At 50.5% G+C, this 19991-nt stretch overlaps 1 protein-coding gene across 1 annotated transcript in view; it reads left to right on the forward strand.

Moving 5' to 3' along the window:
• CLIP1 (CAP-Gly domain containing linker protein 1) overlaps nt 1-19991 on the forward strand; it is a 137784-nt gene that overhangs the window by 53163 nt on the left and 64630 nt on the right. The window contains exons 5-9 of the mRNA XM_062181922.1: nt 5066-5190; nt 7611-7833; nt 13740-13937; nt 14453-14556; nt 18062-18122. Coding sequence (XP_062037906.1) covers nt 5066-5190; nt 7611-7833; nt 13740-13937; nt 14453-14556; nt 18062-18122 — 711 coding nt within the window. The remainder of the gene's footprint in view (nt 1-5065; nt 5191-7610; nt 7834-13739; nt 13938-14452; nt 14557-18061; nt 18123-19991) is intronic.

Here is a 19991-nt window from a genome sequence, read left to right on the forward strand (position 1 = left end):
ACTGTTGCATTCCCAGCCCTTAGGCCACTGCCCTGCCTGCGGCAGGGGCTCAGTACAGGCTGCTGGATGGGGCACAGCTGTCACATGGTACCCTTGAGGGAGAGGGGTAATACTGTGACCTGTGACACCAGGAGGCAGAATCACAGTCCACGGGGAGAGCCCTGGTGAAGGATCTGTCTTCCTGTGCAGAGCGTTGCTGGGTGGAAGGGCCCAGAGCAGCTGGCACCTGCTCACCGTGGTCCGGTTGGGTGGGGTGGAGTGGCATGGAGTGGACGATGGAGCCGTACATGAGGGCTCAGGCTGTAGTTGGCACACACCCTCTAGCCACATTTACAAATTAAAAATAAGCTGTTTAGCTTAGAGTGTGGCAGGTTAGAAGCCACCTTAGAAAATTTTGTTGCTCCTAAAATTCCTCTAGCGCAATCCCTCATTAGCACTCACTGCACATTTTATGGCCTTGTAAACCAAGGCACAGTAGATTAAACAGCTTGTTGAGCTGATAATGAAGAGATGGGAGGTGTAGAGGGATTAAGAGTCTCGTGTGTAGCCACATTTGTTGACCCAGCAGAATTCATCAGTGTTCTTGTTTCATAAGAGCTTACAGGAAGGATGTGTGTCTCTGTTCCCACAGCGTTTTGCAGAAATCTCTCAACATGGTTACCACTTATAAAAAAAAATGCTTTATTTATTTGAAAGGCAGAGTTAGAGAGAGAGAGGAGAGAGAGAGAGAGAGAGGTCTTTCATCTGCTGGTTCACTCCCCAAATGGCCCCAACGGCTGGAGCTGTGCCAACCTGAAGCCAGGAGCTTCTTCCAGGTCTCCCATGTGAGTGGAGGGGCCCAAAGACTTGGGCCATCCTCCACTGCTTTCCCAGGCACGCTAGCAGGGAGCAGGATCGGAAGTGGAGCAGCTGGGACTTGAACTGGCGCCTGTATGGGTTGCTGGTGTCGCAGGCCAAGGCTTTAACCTGCTGCACCACAGCACCGGCTCTGGTTACCACTTTTGACAGGAATTATATTTATCTGAATTTTTCTCTCACTCAATGGCCAACCCTGTATTCTATTTATCTTTGTATTCCAAGGGCCTAAACACTCAAGAAATACATATTGCATGAATGAGAGAACTTAAAAATCCCAGATTTGCTAAAGTGAGAGTTTAGTCACTCAGTTTTCCTGTAGCCGAGTTGCTGGTTTAGTCTCCAGAAGATCTTCTACTTCTGTCTTAGATTCACCACAGAATTAGAATTAGGAGTTATTTGCACATTTAAAAAAATTTTATTTATTTGAAGGCAGAGTTACAGAACAGGAGAGAGAGAGAGAAAGATCTTCCATCTGCTGGTTTACTCCCCAGATGGCTGCAGTGGTTAGAGTAGGGCCGGCCACTCCAAGACTAGGAGCCAATGTCTTCATCTGGGTCTACCACATGGGTGCAGGGGCCAGAGCTCTTGGGCAGGTTCCCACTGCTTTCCCAGCGCGTTAGCAGGGAGCTGAATTGGAAGTGGAGAGCCAGGTTGAACTGATGCTTGGCTGTGGGATGCTGGATTTGCAGGTGGCAGTTTTACCCGCTGCACCACAATGCTGGCCATGAATGGAGGAACTTTTAAAAAGAAATTGAGTTTGAAAGAGATGCTTAGAAAAAAATGTCAGAAAACCAGATAATCTTCTGAAGTAGTGCAGTGATTGAATGGAACTGGTGCAGGCTGTTAGGATCCAGCTGGTAAAGCAGCAGGAATGGAGGTGGTGGAGAGCAGCACACACTGAGCGCCTTTTGTGACATCAGAGAAGGTGGTGGGGAACGGCGCACACTGAGTGCCTTTGTGGCGTCAGTGGAGGTGGAGGAGCCCGGCGCACACTGAGTGTCTGTGGCAACAGTGGAGGTGGTGGAACACGGCGCACACTGAGTGCCTTTGTGGCGTCAGTGGAGGTAGTGGAATATGGCGCACACTGAGTGCCTTTTGTGACATCAGAGAAGGTGGTGGGGAACGGCGCACAGAGTGCCTTTGTGGCGTCAGTGGAGGTGGAGGAGCCCGGCGCACACTGAGTGTCTTTGTGGCAACAGTGGAGGTGGTGGAACACGGCGCACACTGAGTGCCTTTGTGGCGTCAGTGGAGGTGGAGGAGCACAGCGCACACTGAGTGCCTTTTGTGACATCAGAGAAGGTGGTGGGGAACGGCGCACACTGAGTGCCTTTGTGGCGTCAGTGGAGGTGGTGGAATATGGCGCACACTGAGTGCCTTTTGTGACATCAGAGAAGGTGGTGGGGAACGGCGCACACTGAGTGTCTTTGGAACCTGTGGAGACTCACATACCCCATGTGCTCTGCGAGAGTGGGATTCTCTGTAGTGGAAAATAGTGGTAAAAGAGGGATAATTAACAAGTGCTGCTGGAGTAATTTTGAAGATAATTGACGTTTGAATATAATTGACATCAAGCAGTGGCTAGGACAAGAGAGTCACAGCTGTGAACTGTTGATGTGAAGTAAAATGTGAAGAATGGCAATTTTAACCTTTGTGAAGAAACAGAGCAGCTCTCAGTGAAAAAGATCAACAGCATCAAGTATTTTAAAGCCCCCCCTTTTACTAAAAAAAAAGATTTATTTATTTGAAAGTCAAAATTACGGGGAGGGGGAGACAGGAGAGAGGAAAATCTTCCATCTGCTGGTTCTCTCCCCAGATGGCCAGTGAGTAGGGAGTTGGATTGGAAGTGGAGCAGCTGGAACTTGAATTGATGCCCACATGGGGTACTTACATTTTCATGTAACAGAGAGGCCCAAACCAAACGTGCTGTGTGGATAAGTGGACATTTGTCCTCCATGTGGATAAAGGTGCAAAGGAAGAATGGGAAGATAAACTCCAGTTGGTGAAGTGTAGGTATTATGATGAATTTTCTCTTCCTTTTGTGTTGTAAAGGTTTTGTTTTTGTCAAAAATATTTATTTTGAAGTAGGAAAATCGCTCTGGAGTAATAAAGTAGTTTTCTGAGGGAGAGAATAATTTGGTAGACATCTTTTTTTTATTTTTTATTTTTGACAGGCAGAGTGGACAGTGAGAGAGAGACAGAGAGAAAGGTCTTCCTTTTGCCGTTGGTTCACCCTCCAATGGCCGCTGCGGTAGCGCGCTGTGGCCGGCGCATCGCGCTGTTCCGATGGCAGAAGCCAGGTGCTTCTCCTGGTCTCCCATGGGGTGCAGAGCCCAAGCACTTGGGCCATCCTCAACTGCACTCCCTGGCCACAGCAGATAGCTGGCCTGGAAGAGGGGCAACCGGGACAGGATCGGTGCCCTGACCGGGACTAGAACCCGGTGTGCCGGCGCCGCAAGGCGGAGGATTAGCCTGTTGAGCCACGGCGCCGGCCTACATCTTAAAGACTAAATATTATAAAGGCTATTTCATTATTGGGATATACCAGGTATCAAACCACTGATTTATGTGAGTTACACAGGCAACTTTATCGATCTTTCTTCAAGAGAACTTGAGAAGATGAGGTGAGAAGCCCCTGGGACACGTGGTGGGATGCAGTACTCAGTAGGGGACACAGTGCTCAGTGACGGGACGTAGTACTCAGTGATGGGACACAGTACTCAATGGTGGGATGCAGTACCCATGTGGTGGGACACAGTACTCAGTGATGAGACACAGTACTCAGTGATGAGACACAGTACTCAGTGGTGGGACACAGTACCCATGTGGTGGGATGCAGTACTCAGTGATGAGATGCAGTACTCAGTGGTGGGACACAGTACCCGTGTGGTGGGATGCAGTACTCAGTGATGAGACGCAGTGCTCAGTTATGGGATGCAGTACTCAGTGGTGGGACACAGTACTCAGGGGGGGACGCAGTACTCAGTGATGGGATGTAGTACTTAGTGGTGGGACGCAGTACCCATGTGGTGGGACACAGTACCTGTGTGGTGGGACACAGTACTCAGTGGTGAGACACAGTACCTGTGTGGTGGGACACAGTACTCAGTGATGAGACGCAGTACTCAGTGGTGGGACACAGTACCCATGTGGTGGGACGCAGTACTCAGTGATGAGACGCAGTGCTCAGTGATGAGATGCAGTACTCGATGATGGGACGCATTATTCATGTGATGGGACACAGTACTCAGTGGGGGATGCAGTACTCAGTGTTGGGATGCGGTACTTAGTGATGGCATGCAGTACTCAATGATCAGATGCAGTACTCACGTGGGACACAGTACTCAGTGGTGAGATGCAGTACTTAGTGGTGGACCCAGTTCTCATGTGTAAGACTCGGTACTCACATGATGGGACGTGGTGCTCAGCAATGAGACACAGTACTCATGTGGTACTATTCAGTACTCACTGGATGGGACACAGTGGTCAGTGCTGGAACACAGTACTCAGTGATCAGACAATACTCACATGGGATGCAATACTCAGTTGTGGGATGCAGTACTCACATGTGGTCACAGTACTCACGTGGAGGACTCAGTACTCATTTGGTGGGACACAGTGCTCAATGATGAGACACAGTACTCAATGATCAAATGCAGTACTCATGTGGGATGAAGTACTCAGTGGTGGGATGCAGTACTCACATGGTGGTCACAGTACTCATGTGGAGGACTCAGTACTCATTTGGTGGGACACAGTGCTCAATGATGAGACACAGTACTCAATGATCAAATGCAGTACTCATGTGGGATGAAGTACTCAGTGGTGGGATACCGTATTCACATGGTAGTACTCAGTACTCACATGGAGGGACGCAGTACTCAGTGATGAGATGCAGTACTCAGTGATGGGACGCAGTACTCAGTGGTGGGATGCAGTGCTCAGTGGTGGGATGCAGTACTCAGTAGTGGACACAGTACTCATGTGGTAAGACTCAGTACTCACATGGTGGGACACAGTGCTCGGTGAGGGGACACAGTACTCAGTGGTCAGATGGAGTACTCACATGGTGGTCACAGTACTCATGTGGAGGACGCAGTACTCAGTGATGACACACAGTGCTCAGTGCTGGGACACAGCACTTAGTGATCAGCTGGAGCAAGTGGAAGAAGTGGGCTCGTCTCTTCACTCTAACCTTTTCTTCCTCCAGGTTGGAGGCACCAAGGCTGGTGTAGTGCGCTTTCTTGGGGAGACCGACTTTGCCAAGGGGGAGTGGTGTGGTGTGGAGCTGGACGAGCCCCTCGGGAAGAATGATGGCGCCGTCGCCGGGACGAGGTTAGTTTGCACTTGAACAGCATCTTGGGTCTCACGAGTGTGTGTGGCGAGATGGAAACGTGCGTTCCCGAGAGCTGCTCTCTGATCTCCTGACCTCCTCCATCTCCTGTCTCTCTCCGTCTGCGTGGACATCATACACACAAGCATGCAGCTTACTTTTCGAACCAGAGGAAATACTGTGGCAGCCTTTTGGCTTCTCTCCCTTTTGGTGGTGGTGGTTCTCCCCAGGGTGGGGCTGGAGTGAGGAGCAGCTTTGTTAGGAAAAACTGTCTCCCTGTCTAGTGAGAATCGCACCCTGTGGCGAGCGAGTAGACCAGCAAGCAGACCTCTGCCACCGCAAGGAGACCCCCTGCCCCCAGGGTCGAGGAATGCAAAGGGGTTTCCCACACTTCTTGTGAAATGCGTTGCCGTGTGCGGCGAGATGCCTTAGCAGGAGTATGGTAGACAGTGTATGAATGTGTCGCTTGGTTATGAAAACGTAGGCTAACATTTTACTTAGAAACATACACAAATTGATTATGAGTACATGGGCTCAATCTACCAACTACAATGCCAGTGACTTCAGATATGAATCTTGGTGCTGCAATGATTAGAAAGCCCGCCTGGGCTGGCCCCTGGGGCACCGGCATCCCATATGAGCACTGTTTTGAGTCCTGGCTGCTCCACTTCAGATCCAGCTCCCTGGCAATACATCTGGGAAAGCAGCAGAGGATGGCTCAAGTGCTTGGGTCCCTGCACTGATGTGTGAGACCAGGATGGAGTTCAGAGCTCCTGGCTTCAGCCTGGCCCAAACCCAGATATTGTGGCCATCTGGGGAGTGAACCAGTGGATGGAAGTTCTCTCCCTTTCTCTCTCCCTCTCTCTGTCACCCTGCATTTTAAATAAGTAATTTTTTTTTTTTAATTCAGGGCCAGTGTTGTGGCGTAGCAGGTGAAGCCGCCGCCTGTGCTGCTGGTATCCCATATGGGTGCCCGTTTGTGTCCTGGCTGCTCCACCTCCAATCCAGTTCCCTGCTGATGTGCCTGGGAAGGCAGCAGAGAATGGCCTGGGTATTTGGGCCTCTGTACCCACACAAGAGTCCCTGAGGAGACTCTGGACTCCTGGCTTTGGGCTGGCACCACCCCAGCCATTCTGGCCATTTGGGGGTTGAACCAGTAGATGGAAGACCTCTCTCTGTGTCTCTCCCTCTCTGTGACTCTGAATTACAGGTGAATAAATAAATCTTTAAAAAAAAAAAAAGAAAAGAAACAAAATTTTAAAAAGACTTCCCTTTGTTTTTTGTTTTTTGTTTTTGTTTTTTGACAGGTAGAGTTATAGACAGTGAGAGGGAGAGACAGAGAGAAAGGTCTTCCTTCCGTTGGTTCACCCCCAAAATGGCCGCTATGGCTGGAACTGGGCTGATCCGAAGCCAGGAGCCAGGTGATTCTTCCTGGTCTCCCATGTGGGTGTAGGGCCCAAGCACTTGGACCATCCTCCACTGCCCTCCCGGGCCACAGCAGAGAGCTGGACTGGAAGAGGAGCAACCGGGACTAGAACTGGCACCCATATGGGATGCCGGCGCCACAGGCAGAGAATTAACCAAGTGAGCCATGGTGCCGGTTCCCCCTTCTTTTTTTTTTTTTTTTATTTTTTATAAAACTTTTTAAAACATTCTACAAGAGTTATTCACATTTTTTGATTAGCATGTATCAAGTGTATATATTTATGGGTTACTCTGTGATATTTTGGCTTTTGCACCAGCGTGTAATGATCAAGTCACAGTAACTGACATTTTCATCTCCTTATCCTCCCTTTATGTTTGGAGCCTTCAGGTTCCCAAACACAAGGGTACTTCGGAAGGTTCAGGGAATCGAAAGACAAGTTTATTTTGGTGCAAGAGAAATTCGTGCATAGCTTTTTCACAGTATACCCTTGCACAAACTTCTGTCCCCTCCTAAATGGGGGTTACTGTGAACTACAGTCACCCCGCTGGCGGCCATCCCTTCTCGGTATTCAAACATTGCAGCTCTTGAGGGGAACAGATGTCTGGCATCGCTGGTTGGTATTTCTTTATCTCTGCTTTAGTGGATCTGCCAGAGGTAGGTGCTTGTTGGGTTTCCTCCTTTTTCTGGCACGGTTTCACCGAGCGGGGCTCCCGTGCTGCTGAGCTCCTCTGCTGCGTGTTTACGGGGCAGGAACAGTTGTTAGCTACGCCCTGTGCACGGAACCTGGGCTGCAGATGCGTGCCTCTGTGTACCGTGCTGTCACTGGTGCGTTGTCCGGTGGGTTACCGGCTCGTGTGCTTGCGAATGCCGGGTGCCGATGCGGGGATTCTGTAGCAATCCAGTCACAAGATAGGAGCCGGGAGAGCCTTTTGGTTATAATTGCTGTTTCTTGTAATAAAGTTGTGTTTTTGTTACTGTTCTTCTTGTTCCCCAAAGGTACTTTCAGTGTCAGCCCAAATACGGCTTGTTTGCGCCTGTCCACAAAGTGACCAAGATTGGCTTCCCTTCCACCACGCCAGCCAAGGCCAAGGCCGCCGCGGTGAGGCGAGTGATGGCGACCACGCCCGCCAGCCTGAAGCGCAGCCCCTCGGCCTCCTCCCTCAGCTCCATGAGCTCGGTGGCCTCGTCCGTGAGCAGCAAGCCCAGCCGGACAGGATTAGTAAGCCGCCCTCTCAGTCTGTCCCTGCTTCTCTGGCGTGACAGATGCGCGCGCCGGTGCACCTGCTTTGCCTGTCCTTGTGCGCTTGTTGCCCGTAGCTTGCTGTGAAAATCCTTGCAAGTAAGTCTTGAGAAACGGAACTCCAACAGGAATACGGGTTTTTAAAACAGGAAAGTGTTGTTCGTAGCTCTCTCCAAATTAAACAAATCTTAAAAATGTGCCAGCTTTTGCTGACTCTGTAATAAGTACTGCTCAGCCTAACATTTTGGGATGATTTCTTTGACCTGAAATTACTTGAGGCCAAAAATGTCAGGAAAATTGGAGGGATCTTTTTCCTCAGGTACATAGGTCTTTTTCTGTTTAACTTCAGTTTTAGGAACTAAAATATTTTGAAAAAAATCATGTTCTTAGAAGTTTAGTATTATGTTAACACAGCCTAACAGAAAATAGTTAATATGTGTGGCATGTTCCTGATGTGGCCAGAGGACGCAGAAGGTTCTGGAACCTGAAAGGATGCTGGGAAAAGGCCTGTCCTGTTTTGTTTCCTCTTTTCCTTACCTCTCCTCCTTTTCCCTCTCCCGCCTTCCCATTTAGAGCAGCGAAAGTAGAATCATCAGAATTAAAGTAAAATAGTGCCTCGTTCTCTGTTTGTTAACACGGTTTTTTCTTAGTGTCAGAAGCACTGACTATTATTACCTCATCCCGTCCTTAAGCTTATTTTACTTGAAGCAATGTGAATGTTGTTGAATATTGTTGGAATTACAAGTGGCAGCAGGAGGCTCCGGCCCAGGCTGGATTCAGGGCCTCAGCTTCAGCATAGTGAAGTGCAGGTGGGAGCCGGACCCGCCGGGGGTGTGGTCGAGCGGCAGGGCGGCGCGGCCCTGACCACTCTGTGCCGTCCCTTCCGCTGTCGTTGGCCAGGGAAAGGAGGGGGGCCTCAGTGGGGGTTGCGCTGCCCTGCCAGCCAGTGGGGCTTTCCTCCTGCAGCTTGGTTCAAGTGATGTAAGTGCGCTTAGACTCTGCAGTTTGCAATTTGAAAGACAGAATTACAGAGAGGTGTATATATATATAGAGAGACAGACAGACAGACACGACTTCCATCCGCTGGTTCACTCCCAAAATGCCACAATGGCTGGAGCTGAACCTATCTGAGTTCAGGAGTCAGGTGCTTCTTCCTGGTCTCCCACGTGGGTGCAGGGTCCCAAGGACTTGGGCCATCCTCTACTGCTTTCCCAGGCCATAGCAGAGAGCTGGATCAGAAGGGGAGCATAAATCTAAAAATTAAGAAAAAAAAAAAAAAAAGGAAGAGGAGCAGCCAGGACTAGAACTGGCACCCATATGGGATGCCAGCGCTTCAAGCCAGGGCATTAACCCACTATGCCACAGCACCTGCCCCTATATCTTTGTTTTTTTAAGATTTATTTTCTGCTTATTTGAAAGGGAGAATTAGAGAGGGAAGAGATATTCCATCTTCTAGTTCACTCCCCAAATGACTGCAATGCCAGGGCTGTGACAGGCCGAAGCCAGGAGCCAGGAGCTTCTTCCTGGTCTCCTGCAGGGGTGCAGGGCCCAAGCACTTGGGCCATCCTCCACTGCCTTCCCAGGTGCATTTGCAGGGAGCTGGATCAGAAGTGGAGCAATCGGATCTCCAACTGGTGCCAATATGGGATGCTGGTACTGCAGGCACCAGCTTAACCCTCTAAGCCACAGTGTGGGCCCCAAGGAATGGGTTTATGGGAACAGTGGAGGAGAAGAAACCCAGAACCCTCTGTGTGGACAAAGTCTTTCTCACAGTGGGTCAGCAAACTCTTTTTGTGGGCATCGTGTCTGCCTTGGTGTTGTAGGAACAGTTCACGCATGTCTGCTCTGGATTAGGACTGATCTCTTGAGGAACTTTAGTCACCTTGAAATGACTGATCCGTTTCTCTGGGAAGTATCAGGCTCTGCTGGTACCTGCTCTGCTGGTCACTCCTATTTTCAGACTAATTCTGATTCCCCCAGCTCACCTGATGCAATGAAGATAACTGATGAAAGAGACGATGGCCCCTTGCCTTGTGAGACAGCTTAGTTTGTGTGTCTTTATGTAGTTTCTTTTCTTTCTTTCTTTCTTATTTTTTTTAAGGCATTTATTTATATAGAGAGAGCGGGGAGAGAAAGAGAGCGAGAGAGATCTTCCATCCCCTGGCTCACTCCCCAAATGGCTGAAATGCCTGGGGCTGAGCCAGGCTGGAGCCAGGAGCCAGGAGCTTCTTCCTGGTCTCCCAAGTGGTGCAGGGACCCTAGGACTTGGTTTTCTGCTGCTTTCCCAGTCTCACTAGCAGGGAGCTGAATCAGAAGTGGAGCAGCCAAGGCTTGAACCAGTACCCATGTGGGATGCCAGCACTGCAGGCAGAGGCTTAACCCGCTAGGCCACAGCGCCAGCTCCTTGATGTAGTTTCTAAATCAAGAAATGACCATAAGAGAATATGACAAGGATATAGAATAATTGAAAATGTGATTTCAGTATTATTGCTGTAGACATATTTCTGTCCTAGAAAACAAAGAAATTGAAAGAAACATCCTTTTTTTCTCCGTTCTTCATAACCACAGTGACTTCCTGTCACGAAGTGTGATGCAGCTGGGTACTGTCCACCCTGTCCACCCTCATTTCCTGTGCTGTGCTGATCTTCACACAGCTTTTGCTTTTTTATTTGACAGGCAGAGTGGACAGTGAGAGAGAGACAGAGAGAAAGGTCTTCCTTCCGTTGGTTCACCCCCCAGTGGCCGCTGCGGCTGGTGCTGCGCCGATCCGAAGCCAGGAGCCAGGTGCTTCCTCCTGGTATACCACGCGGGTGCAGGGCCCAAGCACTTGGGCCACAGCAGAGAGCTGGACTAGAAGGGGAGCAACTGGGACTAGAACCCGGCGCCCATATGGGATGCCGGCGCCGCAGGCGGAGGATTAACCAAGTGAGCCACAGCACCGGCCCACTTTTTGTCATGACAGTAGGCAAAACCCAGCCCTGCAAAGACAGATGTCGCAGAACAGATCGTAGTGCGATCTAACGCCGAAACCGAGTTGTCTTGAGACAGTGGCTTTTGTGGTGTCCCACAGATGTTGTGTGTCCTGGAAATTTTATTTCATTTATTTTTTTTAAACATTTATTTATTTATTTGAAAGTCAGAGTTACACAGAGAGAGGAGAGGCAGAGAGAGAGGTCTTCCATCCGATGGTTCACTCCCCAATTGGCTGCAACGGCTGGAGCTGTGCAAATCCAAAGCCAGGAGCCAGGAGCTTCTTCTGGGTCTCCCACGTGGGTGCAGAAGCCCAAGGACTTAGGCCATCTTCTACTGCTATCCTGAACCATAGCAGAGAGCTGGACAGGAAGTGGGGCAGCCGGGTCTCGAACTGGCACTCATATGGGATGCTGGTGCTTCAGGCCAGGGTATTAACCCACTGCGCCAGAGCGCTGGCCCCCTATTTCATTTATTTTAAAGTTATTTATTTATTAGTTATTTGAGAGGGAGAGAAAAAGGCAGAGACAGAGAGAGTTCTACTGTTTGCTGGTTCACTCCCCAGTTCTTGCCAGTACTCCATGTGGACATCATCAGGAACCTGTTTGCGCCATCACCTGCTAACTCCTAGGGCACATTAGGAGGAACCCCGGGATCAGGAGTGGACAGGAAGGCAACCAGCACACTGTTATATTCCCAACCAGGGACTGGCTTACCTGCTAAGTCCAATGCCCGCCTCCCCTTGCAAGTTGAAAATACCACTCATTTCCCTGTGAGTTTGTCCTGGTGCCCTGGGGCATCTCTACTAGTTGGGGAACTTTTTTTTTTCTTCTAAGATTTATTTATTTTTTTTGAAAAATCAAAGTTACAGAGGGAGAGAGGGAGAGACAGAGAGATCATCCAACCACTGGTTCACTCCCCAGATGGCCAGCGATGGCCAGGGCTAAGCCAGGCCGAAGCCATGATCCAGGAGCTTCACTTAGGGGTCCCATGGGGGCAGCAGGGGTGCAAGTGATTGAGCCATCTTCCATTGTTTTTCCCAGGCCGTCAGCAGGGAGGTGGATCAGAAACAGAGCAATACAGGACAACAGCTAGTGTCCTTATGGGAGGCTGGTGTGCAAATGTGATGGTCTGACTTGCTACCCCACGACACTGGCTGTACGGTTTGAGAACCCTTTGTTCATGTGTTCAGGAAGGAGTGTAAGAGGAAGTACAATTTAACTAAATAGTGCAATTGGAAAATCCGGGTCAGATGGTTAAAGCAGAGAGTAGGAATTTCTTTGCAGTATGTTTAAGTATTTCAGTAGGGACAGGTGTTGTGGTGCAGGGGGTTAAGCCACTACTTGGGACACCCACATCCCATGTCAGAGTGCTGGTTCAAGTCCTGGCTCCTCTGCTTCCATTCCAGCTTCCTACTAATGCACCTGGGAGGTAGCAGCAAGTGACCTTTCAAGTACTTGGTTCCCTGCCACCCATGTGGGAGACCCAGATGGAGTTCCAGGCTCCTGGCTTCCACCTGGGCCAGTCCTGCCTATTGTGAGCATTTTGGGAATGAATAAGGGGATGGAAGCTCTGTATTTCTATCTCTATCTCTATCTCTTTATCCCCCTACCCCCTGCTGTCACTTTGCCTTTCAATAAATAATAAAACTAAAAGGAAAAAAATGTTGACTAAATGACACGTGAGAGGGCAGTTTGGTTTTGGTCGGAACCTTTTACTCTCATGGTTATCAGATAGCAGGTACTTATGGATGGAAGATCGTGACTGTCAGTCCGCGTCCGTGACAAGGGTGTTAAGAAGAGAGCATCCAGATGATGAGAGAGGCTTTGACCGTGGGAGGTGAAAGAGAGGCGGAGCTGAGCTGGAGCCAGCAGTCACTAAGCACATGGCCGTGGTCCAGTGCTTGCCAAGGAAGAGGCCGTTCCCTGACCACCCGCCAGCCTCCTAGCCCAGCCGGGAAGAAGACTGTTCACCTTCCTGGTGCCCTGCTACACTTAGCAGAAGTTACCCTCTTGGGGTTTCCATGGAGCGTTCCTCGGCCTTGAGCCGCAGGGACGGGGTGTGTGAAGCAGCCAAGATGAGTGGACGGCGGTGCTGAGACGGCCCTGTCAGTACCCAGTCCCGCCCGCCTCTCCCCCCACCCCGTCTTCTCTCTGTGCCCTCTTCCTCCCCTACTTCTCCACAAGCTTCTCTTTCCCTTCTTTTTCCTCTCCCTGTCTCCTTTTCCTTCCTTTCTCTGGTGTGCAGACCTGCCAGACGTGTTCACACACATGCTCACTCACCCGCTCAGGCTTTGGAAGGCAGAGCTTCCCCCTCACTCTTGTAAGTCTCTCTGGTGATTGAGGTACAAGTCCCAAAGGCCGGGTTCCTGGGTGAGATCTCCCAGGGCTTCCCCTTTGAGAGGAAGGTGAAGACAGTGCTAACCTAAAGATCCAACCAACAAACCAGTGGAGGAAGATTTGTGACCCCAGAGGTGATCTCTCTGTTACTGACTGGTGTTTAGAAGCTTAGAAAAGTGTCAGCCTCAAGTCAAAAGACTGATCAAAATACCTTCACAGGAGGAGAACTCAGGCGGAAGTAGAGTGAAATAGAGGAAATTCTTCAGGGGGTCCTGTGGACTTTTTCTCGATTCCTCCAAGGCCTTGATGCCTGCACTCAGAGCAGCTGTGATTTAAGCCACTTGTTGCCCTTGCTACCACTTTCCTGAATGTTCCGTGAGCTCTTGACACTGGTATGTTCTTTGTGAGGTTTGCAGACAAAGGCACGCGCTGTCTCGTTTGCTTGCTGAGATGCCGTTCCCGGTTGCTGGCGGCCTGTGAGCCAGGCGTGTCTGTGCTTCGCCGAGGGCTTGCCGCTGTGCATGCTGTACCCTCAGTAGCGCCGTCGCCCTTCACGTCTCTGACTTTCCCTTGCAGCTGACCGAGACCTCCTCCCGGTACGCCAGGAAGATCTCCGGCACCACTGCCCTCCAGGAGGCCCTGAAGGAGAAGCAGCAGCACATTGAGCAGCTGCTAGCCGAACGGGACCTGGAGAGGGCGGAGGTGGCCAAGGCCACGAGCCACGTGGGGGAGATAGAGCAGGAGCTAGCCCTGGCCCGGGACGGCCACGACCAGGTGAAGTCTGGCGCCGACCTTGGTGCGGAGATGGTGACGGTGTCTAGGTGGAGTGAGGAGGCTGAAGGCATCCTTGGCGCTCGGAGCCGTGCACAGGAAATGGGTGTAGATGTCTTGGCTGGGCTTGTTTGAAAGCTGGGACCTGGGTGCCAGGTCACAAAGATGAAGTTTTGTTCTGTTCAACCCCACCCCAGTCTCTGGATGCTGAGGGCCGGGTCTCGGGCCTGTCCGTGTCAGGCCAGCTCGTTTACTGGGGTCCTGGTTGCAGGTTATTTGTTGTGTGTGTTTCACCTGCAGAGAAGTTGAGAGTTGTTCTCACACTGCCCTTGATGGCTTCAGTGGTGTGGTTTTTCGTCATCTTGCTTCCAGGAAAGCTGCCGAGAATAACCTATAGGTAGAAAGGAGTTTAGAGTAATGCCCCACCATGGTAGCACTCACCTGAGCTCCTTGGAGGTACTCTTGGGCCTGCGTGTGGGTCAGAAAGCAGCCGCTCACTGACATCCTTGCTTCCCCAGCATGTCCTGGAATTGGAGGCCAAGATGGACCAGCTGCGAACGATGGTGGAGGCGGCCGACAGGGAGAAGGTGGAGCTTCTGAACCAGCTAGAAGAGGAGAAGAGGTGATTCCGGGCTGTCCCTGGTGCAAGGCTGGCCTGTTCTTTCCTCTTCAGCTTTATTGTATTTGATGGGGAGGAGGGGAGAGAGTGAGCTCCCGCTGTTTCCCATCTCCTGATTCACTCCCAAATGCCTGCAACAGCCGGGGGACTGGGCCAGGACAGAGTCAGGAGTGAGGAACTCCATCTGAGTCTACCACGTGGGTGGCAAGGGCCCAGCTCCTTCAGCTGTCACCCCTGCCTCCAGGGTGGGTGTTAGCAGGAAGCTGCAGTGAGAAGCAGAGCTGGCATCCCAACCCTGGTCCTCTGATACGGGATGCGGGGGTCTCCAGGGGGCTGGCGCTCTGGCACAGTAGGTTAATCCTCTGCCTACAACGCCAGCATCCCATTGGGTGCCAGCTCTAGTTCTGGCTGCTCCTTTTCCATTCCAGTTCTGCTGTGGCCTGGGAAAGCAGTAGAATATGGTCCAAGTCCTTGGGCCCCTGCACCCACATAGGAGACCGGGAAGAAGCTCCTGGCTCCCAACTTCGGATCAGCACAGCTCCGGTCATTGCGGCCATCTGGGGAGTGAACCAGCGGATGGAAGACCTCTCTCTCTCTGCCTCCCCTCTCTCTCTAACTCTGCCTCTCAAATAAATAAATAAAATCTTTAAAAAACCAAAAAAGTTTACTTGTATATCTAAAAGGCAGAGTTACATAGAGACATGGAGAGAGAGAGAGAGAGAGAGAGATCTTCTGTCCACTGGCTTACTCCTCAAATTCCATCCAGGAGAGAGAGAGAGAGAGATCTTCTGTCCACTGGCTCACTCCTCAAATTCCATCCAGGTCTCTGGCATGGGTATCTGGGGCCCAAATACTTGGGCCGTCTTCCACTGCCTTCCCAGGTGCATTAGAAGGGAGCTAGGTCAGAAGTAGAGCAGCCCGAACTCGAACTGGTGCTAATATGGGATGTCGGCGTTGGAGGCAGTGGCTTAACCTGTTAAATCACAACACCGACCGTTAACCAACCCCCCCACCCCCGCTATGGAGTCTTAAACACAGTGCCACATACCTACCCTGGCCTTCTTTTAACAAGCTTACAAAGAATTCCCTATTAACAATCTGTGTTAATCCTTAGAACCAGAGAATGTGTGTTCTGCAGAAATTGGACTCTGTGTAGGAGAGTTTGCTCTGATCTGCCTTTTTCCAAGAAATGTGGAATATTTCGAGTTGGCCTGAGTAATCTGAAACGCATGTATTGGCACCTGCTGCCTGGACAGCCTTGTCAGTGTGTGGAAGTACTCCTCCATCCACCAGGAGCAGGTCCTGTGAGACGGCAGATGCTAGGTGCACGTCTCCTGATGCTTAGGAAACTGAGTTAGGTCTGGTGGGTGACAGAATGTCCCTGTCTGTGAGAAATGTAATAGTCTACTAAGAAAACTGTTGCTGGCTTAGTAAGTAAAGCTGAACCGGATCAGAATTGATGGCTGTATCCACTACAGCCCAGTCCCTGAAATACTTTTAAAAAATATTTATTTGGGGCCGGCGCCGTGGCTTAACAGGCTAATCCTCCGCCTTGCGGCGCCGGCACACCGGGTTCTAGTCCCGGTCGGGGCACCGATCCTGTCCCAGTTGCCCCTCTTCCAGGCCAGCTCTCTGCTGTGGCCAGGGAGTGCAGTGGAGGATGGCCCAAGTGCTTGGGCCCTGCACCCCATGGGAGACCAGGATAAGCACCTGGCTTCTGCTATCGGAACAGCGCGGTGCGCCCGCCGCAGCGCGCCTACCGTGGCCGCCATTGGAGGGTGAACCAACGGCAAAGGAAGACCTTTCTCTCTGTCTCCCTCTACTGTCCACTCTGCCTGTCCAAAAAAAAAAAATATTTATTTGAAAGAGTGACAGGGAGAGAGAGAGAGAGATCTTCCATATGTGATGCCGGCATCCCATATGGCCACCGGTTCATGTCCTGGCTGCTCTACTTCCAATCCAGCTCCCTGATAATGGCCTAAGAAAAGCACTGGAAGATGACCCAAGTCCTTTGGCCCCTGACACCCACATAGGAGACCACACAGGATGAAGCCCTTGGCTCCTGGCTTTGGCCTGGCCCACTACTGGCCCTTGTGGCCACCTGAGGAATGAACCAGCAGATGGAAGATCTCTTTGCCTCTTCCTCTCTGTAACACTCACTTTCAAATCAATAAAATGAATCTTAAAAAAAGAAAGAAGAAAACTGTGACACGTAAGACAATCCAAGAATTAGGTCAGTTTGAAATACTTTTTTTTTTTTTTTACGATTTATTTATTTATTTGAAAGGCAGTGTTGAAAAGAGATTGAGAGAGAGACAGAGAAATCTTCCATCCACTGGTTCACTTCCCAAATGACCACAATGTCCAGAGCTGGGCAGTCTGAAGCCAGGAGCTAAGACTCTCCTGCAGGTCTTCATGTGGGTGCAGGGGCCCAAGCACTTGGGCCATTTTCCGCTGCTTTCCCGGGTACATTAGTGGGGAATTGGATCAGAAGTGATGGCTGTATCCAGTACACTACAGCCCCAGTCCCTGAAATCTTTTTAAAAATATTTGTTTATTTGAAAGGCAAGAGTGACAGAGAGATCTTCTATCTGCTGGTTCACTCCTCAAATGGCTGCAATGGCTGGAGCTAGTCTTGGCTGAAGCTAAGGGCCTGGAACTATCCTGTCTCCCACGTGGGTGGCAGGGGCCCTAGCACTTGGGCCATCTCCTGCTGGCTTCCTAAGTGCATTAGCAGGGAGCTGGATCAGAAATGGAGCAGCAGGGACTGGAACTGGCTTTCTGATAGGGGACGCTGGCAGTGCAGCTTCAGCTTAACCAGCAAACCAACAACACCTGCCCTGTTGCTGAAAAGCATTTTTTAGTCTTACTTTTGCTGGACGTGCTAGTGAGTTTAAAGGATTGTGTGTTGTTTTACATGTGTCCCCTTTCCTCCTTGCCTTACACCCAGATTTTTAGATTCATGACATCATTGTCACTTGGATTTTGTCAGTCTTCAGAATATCATTCTATTTCACTAACTTTGTGATGGCATCCATAAAACCCACACCCAGTATCAGAGATTCTCAAATGTGAGAAAATGTGAATTTCAGAATCAAAGAAACAGGATCCCTGATTGGTTCCCCCCTAAATCGTTCAAGCTCAGACTTGGAGCAGGTGCTGGTGTGGTCCTGGGGGCTCTGGGGCTGGGGCTTGCTGCACGTGGAGCACACCAGCCTCACCCTGAGACGCCTGCTGAGCCATGCTCCTGCAAGCCCATTTTCCACCTGAGTGGTCGGACCGTGTCCTTTTCAGCTCGGCTCGGCTCGGCTGGTCTGGCGTTTGTGATCAGGGGACTTCCAGACCCAGAGCAGGCTTGCCAATGCTGGTCTGCGCCCACAGGCATCTCTTCCCACCACCATCTGCCGAGCGCACCAGCATGCTGATGCTCTGTTTTGGGGCCGGGGGTGGGCGTGAGGCTTTCGTCTTGGCTCCTCTGCTGAGTGCTCGGTTTGGGTTTGTTCCACAGGAAGGTTGAGGACCTGCAGTTCCGGGTTGAAGAAGAATCGATCACCAAAGGAGATCTCGAGGTAAACCCCTCCTCCGGCTCTCTTCAAGCTTCTGTGGGTTCCCGTGCTGGGAAATGCGGGTGACGCCATGTGCCCGCCGACGGGTGTGGCCAGAACAGTCAGTCACGGGAGTGGCAGGAGCCCCGGCCCCCTCTGGCAGCTCTGTGGCTCTGGTGTCCTGTGCCTGTGGCGGGGTCCAGTGTTCGCTACTCTTTCCTCATCACTCTGAATTCAAAACCATGAATTGCAGTCAGTCAAGTCATAGACCTGGCGGTGCGTCTGCAGTTAGGCAGCCCCGGTGAGGCTGTGGTTCTCTGATGGTGAGAAGTGGCAGCTTCGAGGACATTCTGCGTCGTCATCCTCCAGAACAAAGCCCTTGGCTTTATCTTAGCGTTGCTTGTCAGGCAGGACCGATCCTTTACAACCCTGTAGAAGGGATAAACGAATGCTCTAGTGGTTCATTTTCTACAACAAGTAAGTGCCAGCGTAACAAACAAGAGCAGTTTGCATTTCAGCTTCTGTTTACTTCCATGGCCTTTTCATATTTTAGAAAGGTTTTCCTTAAACACCACTATTCATGTTAGTTTTTGTATTAAATACCACTGCTGGATCTAAAGTGTAAAGTAGCTTTTTCAAATTTTGCAGATTTTTTTCTTTAATATTTTAGTGAAAGTTGCAGTCTGTGCAGTTCTCAGAATGAATATACGTTTTTGCTACTACTGTGATTTTGGGGTCTGTCGGCCGCTTGCACCATCTTTGCAAACGGAACTCTGATTTCTTTGGAAATCGTCACAGTCGACAGAGAGTGTAGGCTCTAGTCACGTAGCGCCCAGAGGTAAATGGTTCATTAGCGACTTAACAGGTGTCCCCTTCACTCATTTCATAACCAGTCACTTTCCTTTAGTTGGTTTTTGTGTTGTTCTCATCCATGTAAAAACACGCGGGGCCTCATTAGAAGCTCCGTGTCATCACCTAATCCGTGTGAAACACGGCTGTGGCGTTGTAGGAAGGGCCAAGTTTACATCAGGCTGGGCTAGCATAGGCTGTCTGATAAACTCACCTGAAATTAATCAAATAAAGTGATCCTGAAGCCCTAACACGGTTTGGGACATTAGCTGAATTTCTTTTTTGTCGTTAATTTTTTTTTTATTTTTTTACTGATAGCAAAAGAGCCAGATTTCTGAAGATCCTGAGAATGTAAGAGGGCACTTAACTGTGTGGATATTTCCCTCGTTAACACAGATTGATTACAGATTAAAACGCTTATTGATACACTCAAACACTAACTGCATACTCTGACCTTAATATTTTTGTGCATGTGGCTTTCCGAGCAATTACGTTAGTTCCCTGAAGAAATTGTATCTAATGACTAGGCTTTGTAAATTCATTTGTTTAATGAACAAATAGACAAATGTTTGCTTTTAAGGAATTTTACAAAAAAAGAAAATACCCACCTTAAGCTATCTGGGGTCCCGGCTGCCTTCCCCCAGTTCACAGTGTCTTCTAATTTTGATAGAATTTTCCCAAAGCGCAGGCAGCTGACTGAAGCCGGAAGCACCAAGGTGCTGGCATAGCGGGAACCCTGGGGCAAAGTTTCCCACGCGGGAGAGCCCGGCAGTCGCGCGAGCCCCCTGCTGGCCAGTGCGCGCCAGTGCGTGCACCCGTGGTGGCTGCTCCAGGGCTGCCCGGTCCGTGTGTTTTGAGAGTCTAGTTACAGATGAGGGATTTTCCCAGTGGCCGCCACCAGGGGACGACATCAGAACGAGGGGCGACTTTTCTTGGTCCCGACTCCTGGCAGCTGTGGTGGACAGCTCAAGGCTGGGCTTTTCAAGCGGCCTCGTTGTGAAGGGCTCCTTCCTGTGCAGCTGCTGCAGTGGTCTGGGTCTCTCT

The sequence above is a fragment of the Lepus europaeus genome, chromosome 23, assembly GCF_033115175.1.
Source record: "Lepus europaeus isolate LE1 chromosome 23, mLepTim1.pri, whole genome shotgun sequence".
NCBI lineage: Eukaryota > Metazoa > Chordata > Mammalia > Lagomorpha > Leporidae > Lepus > Lepus europaeus.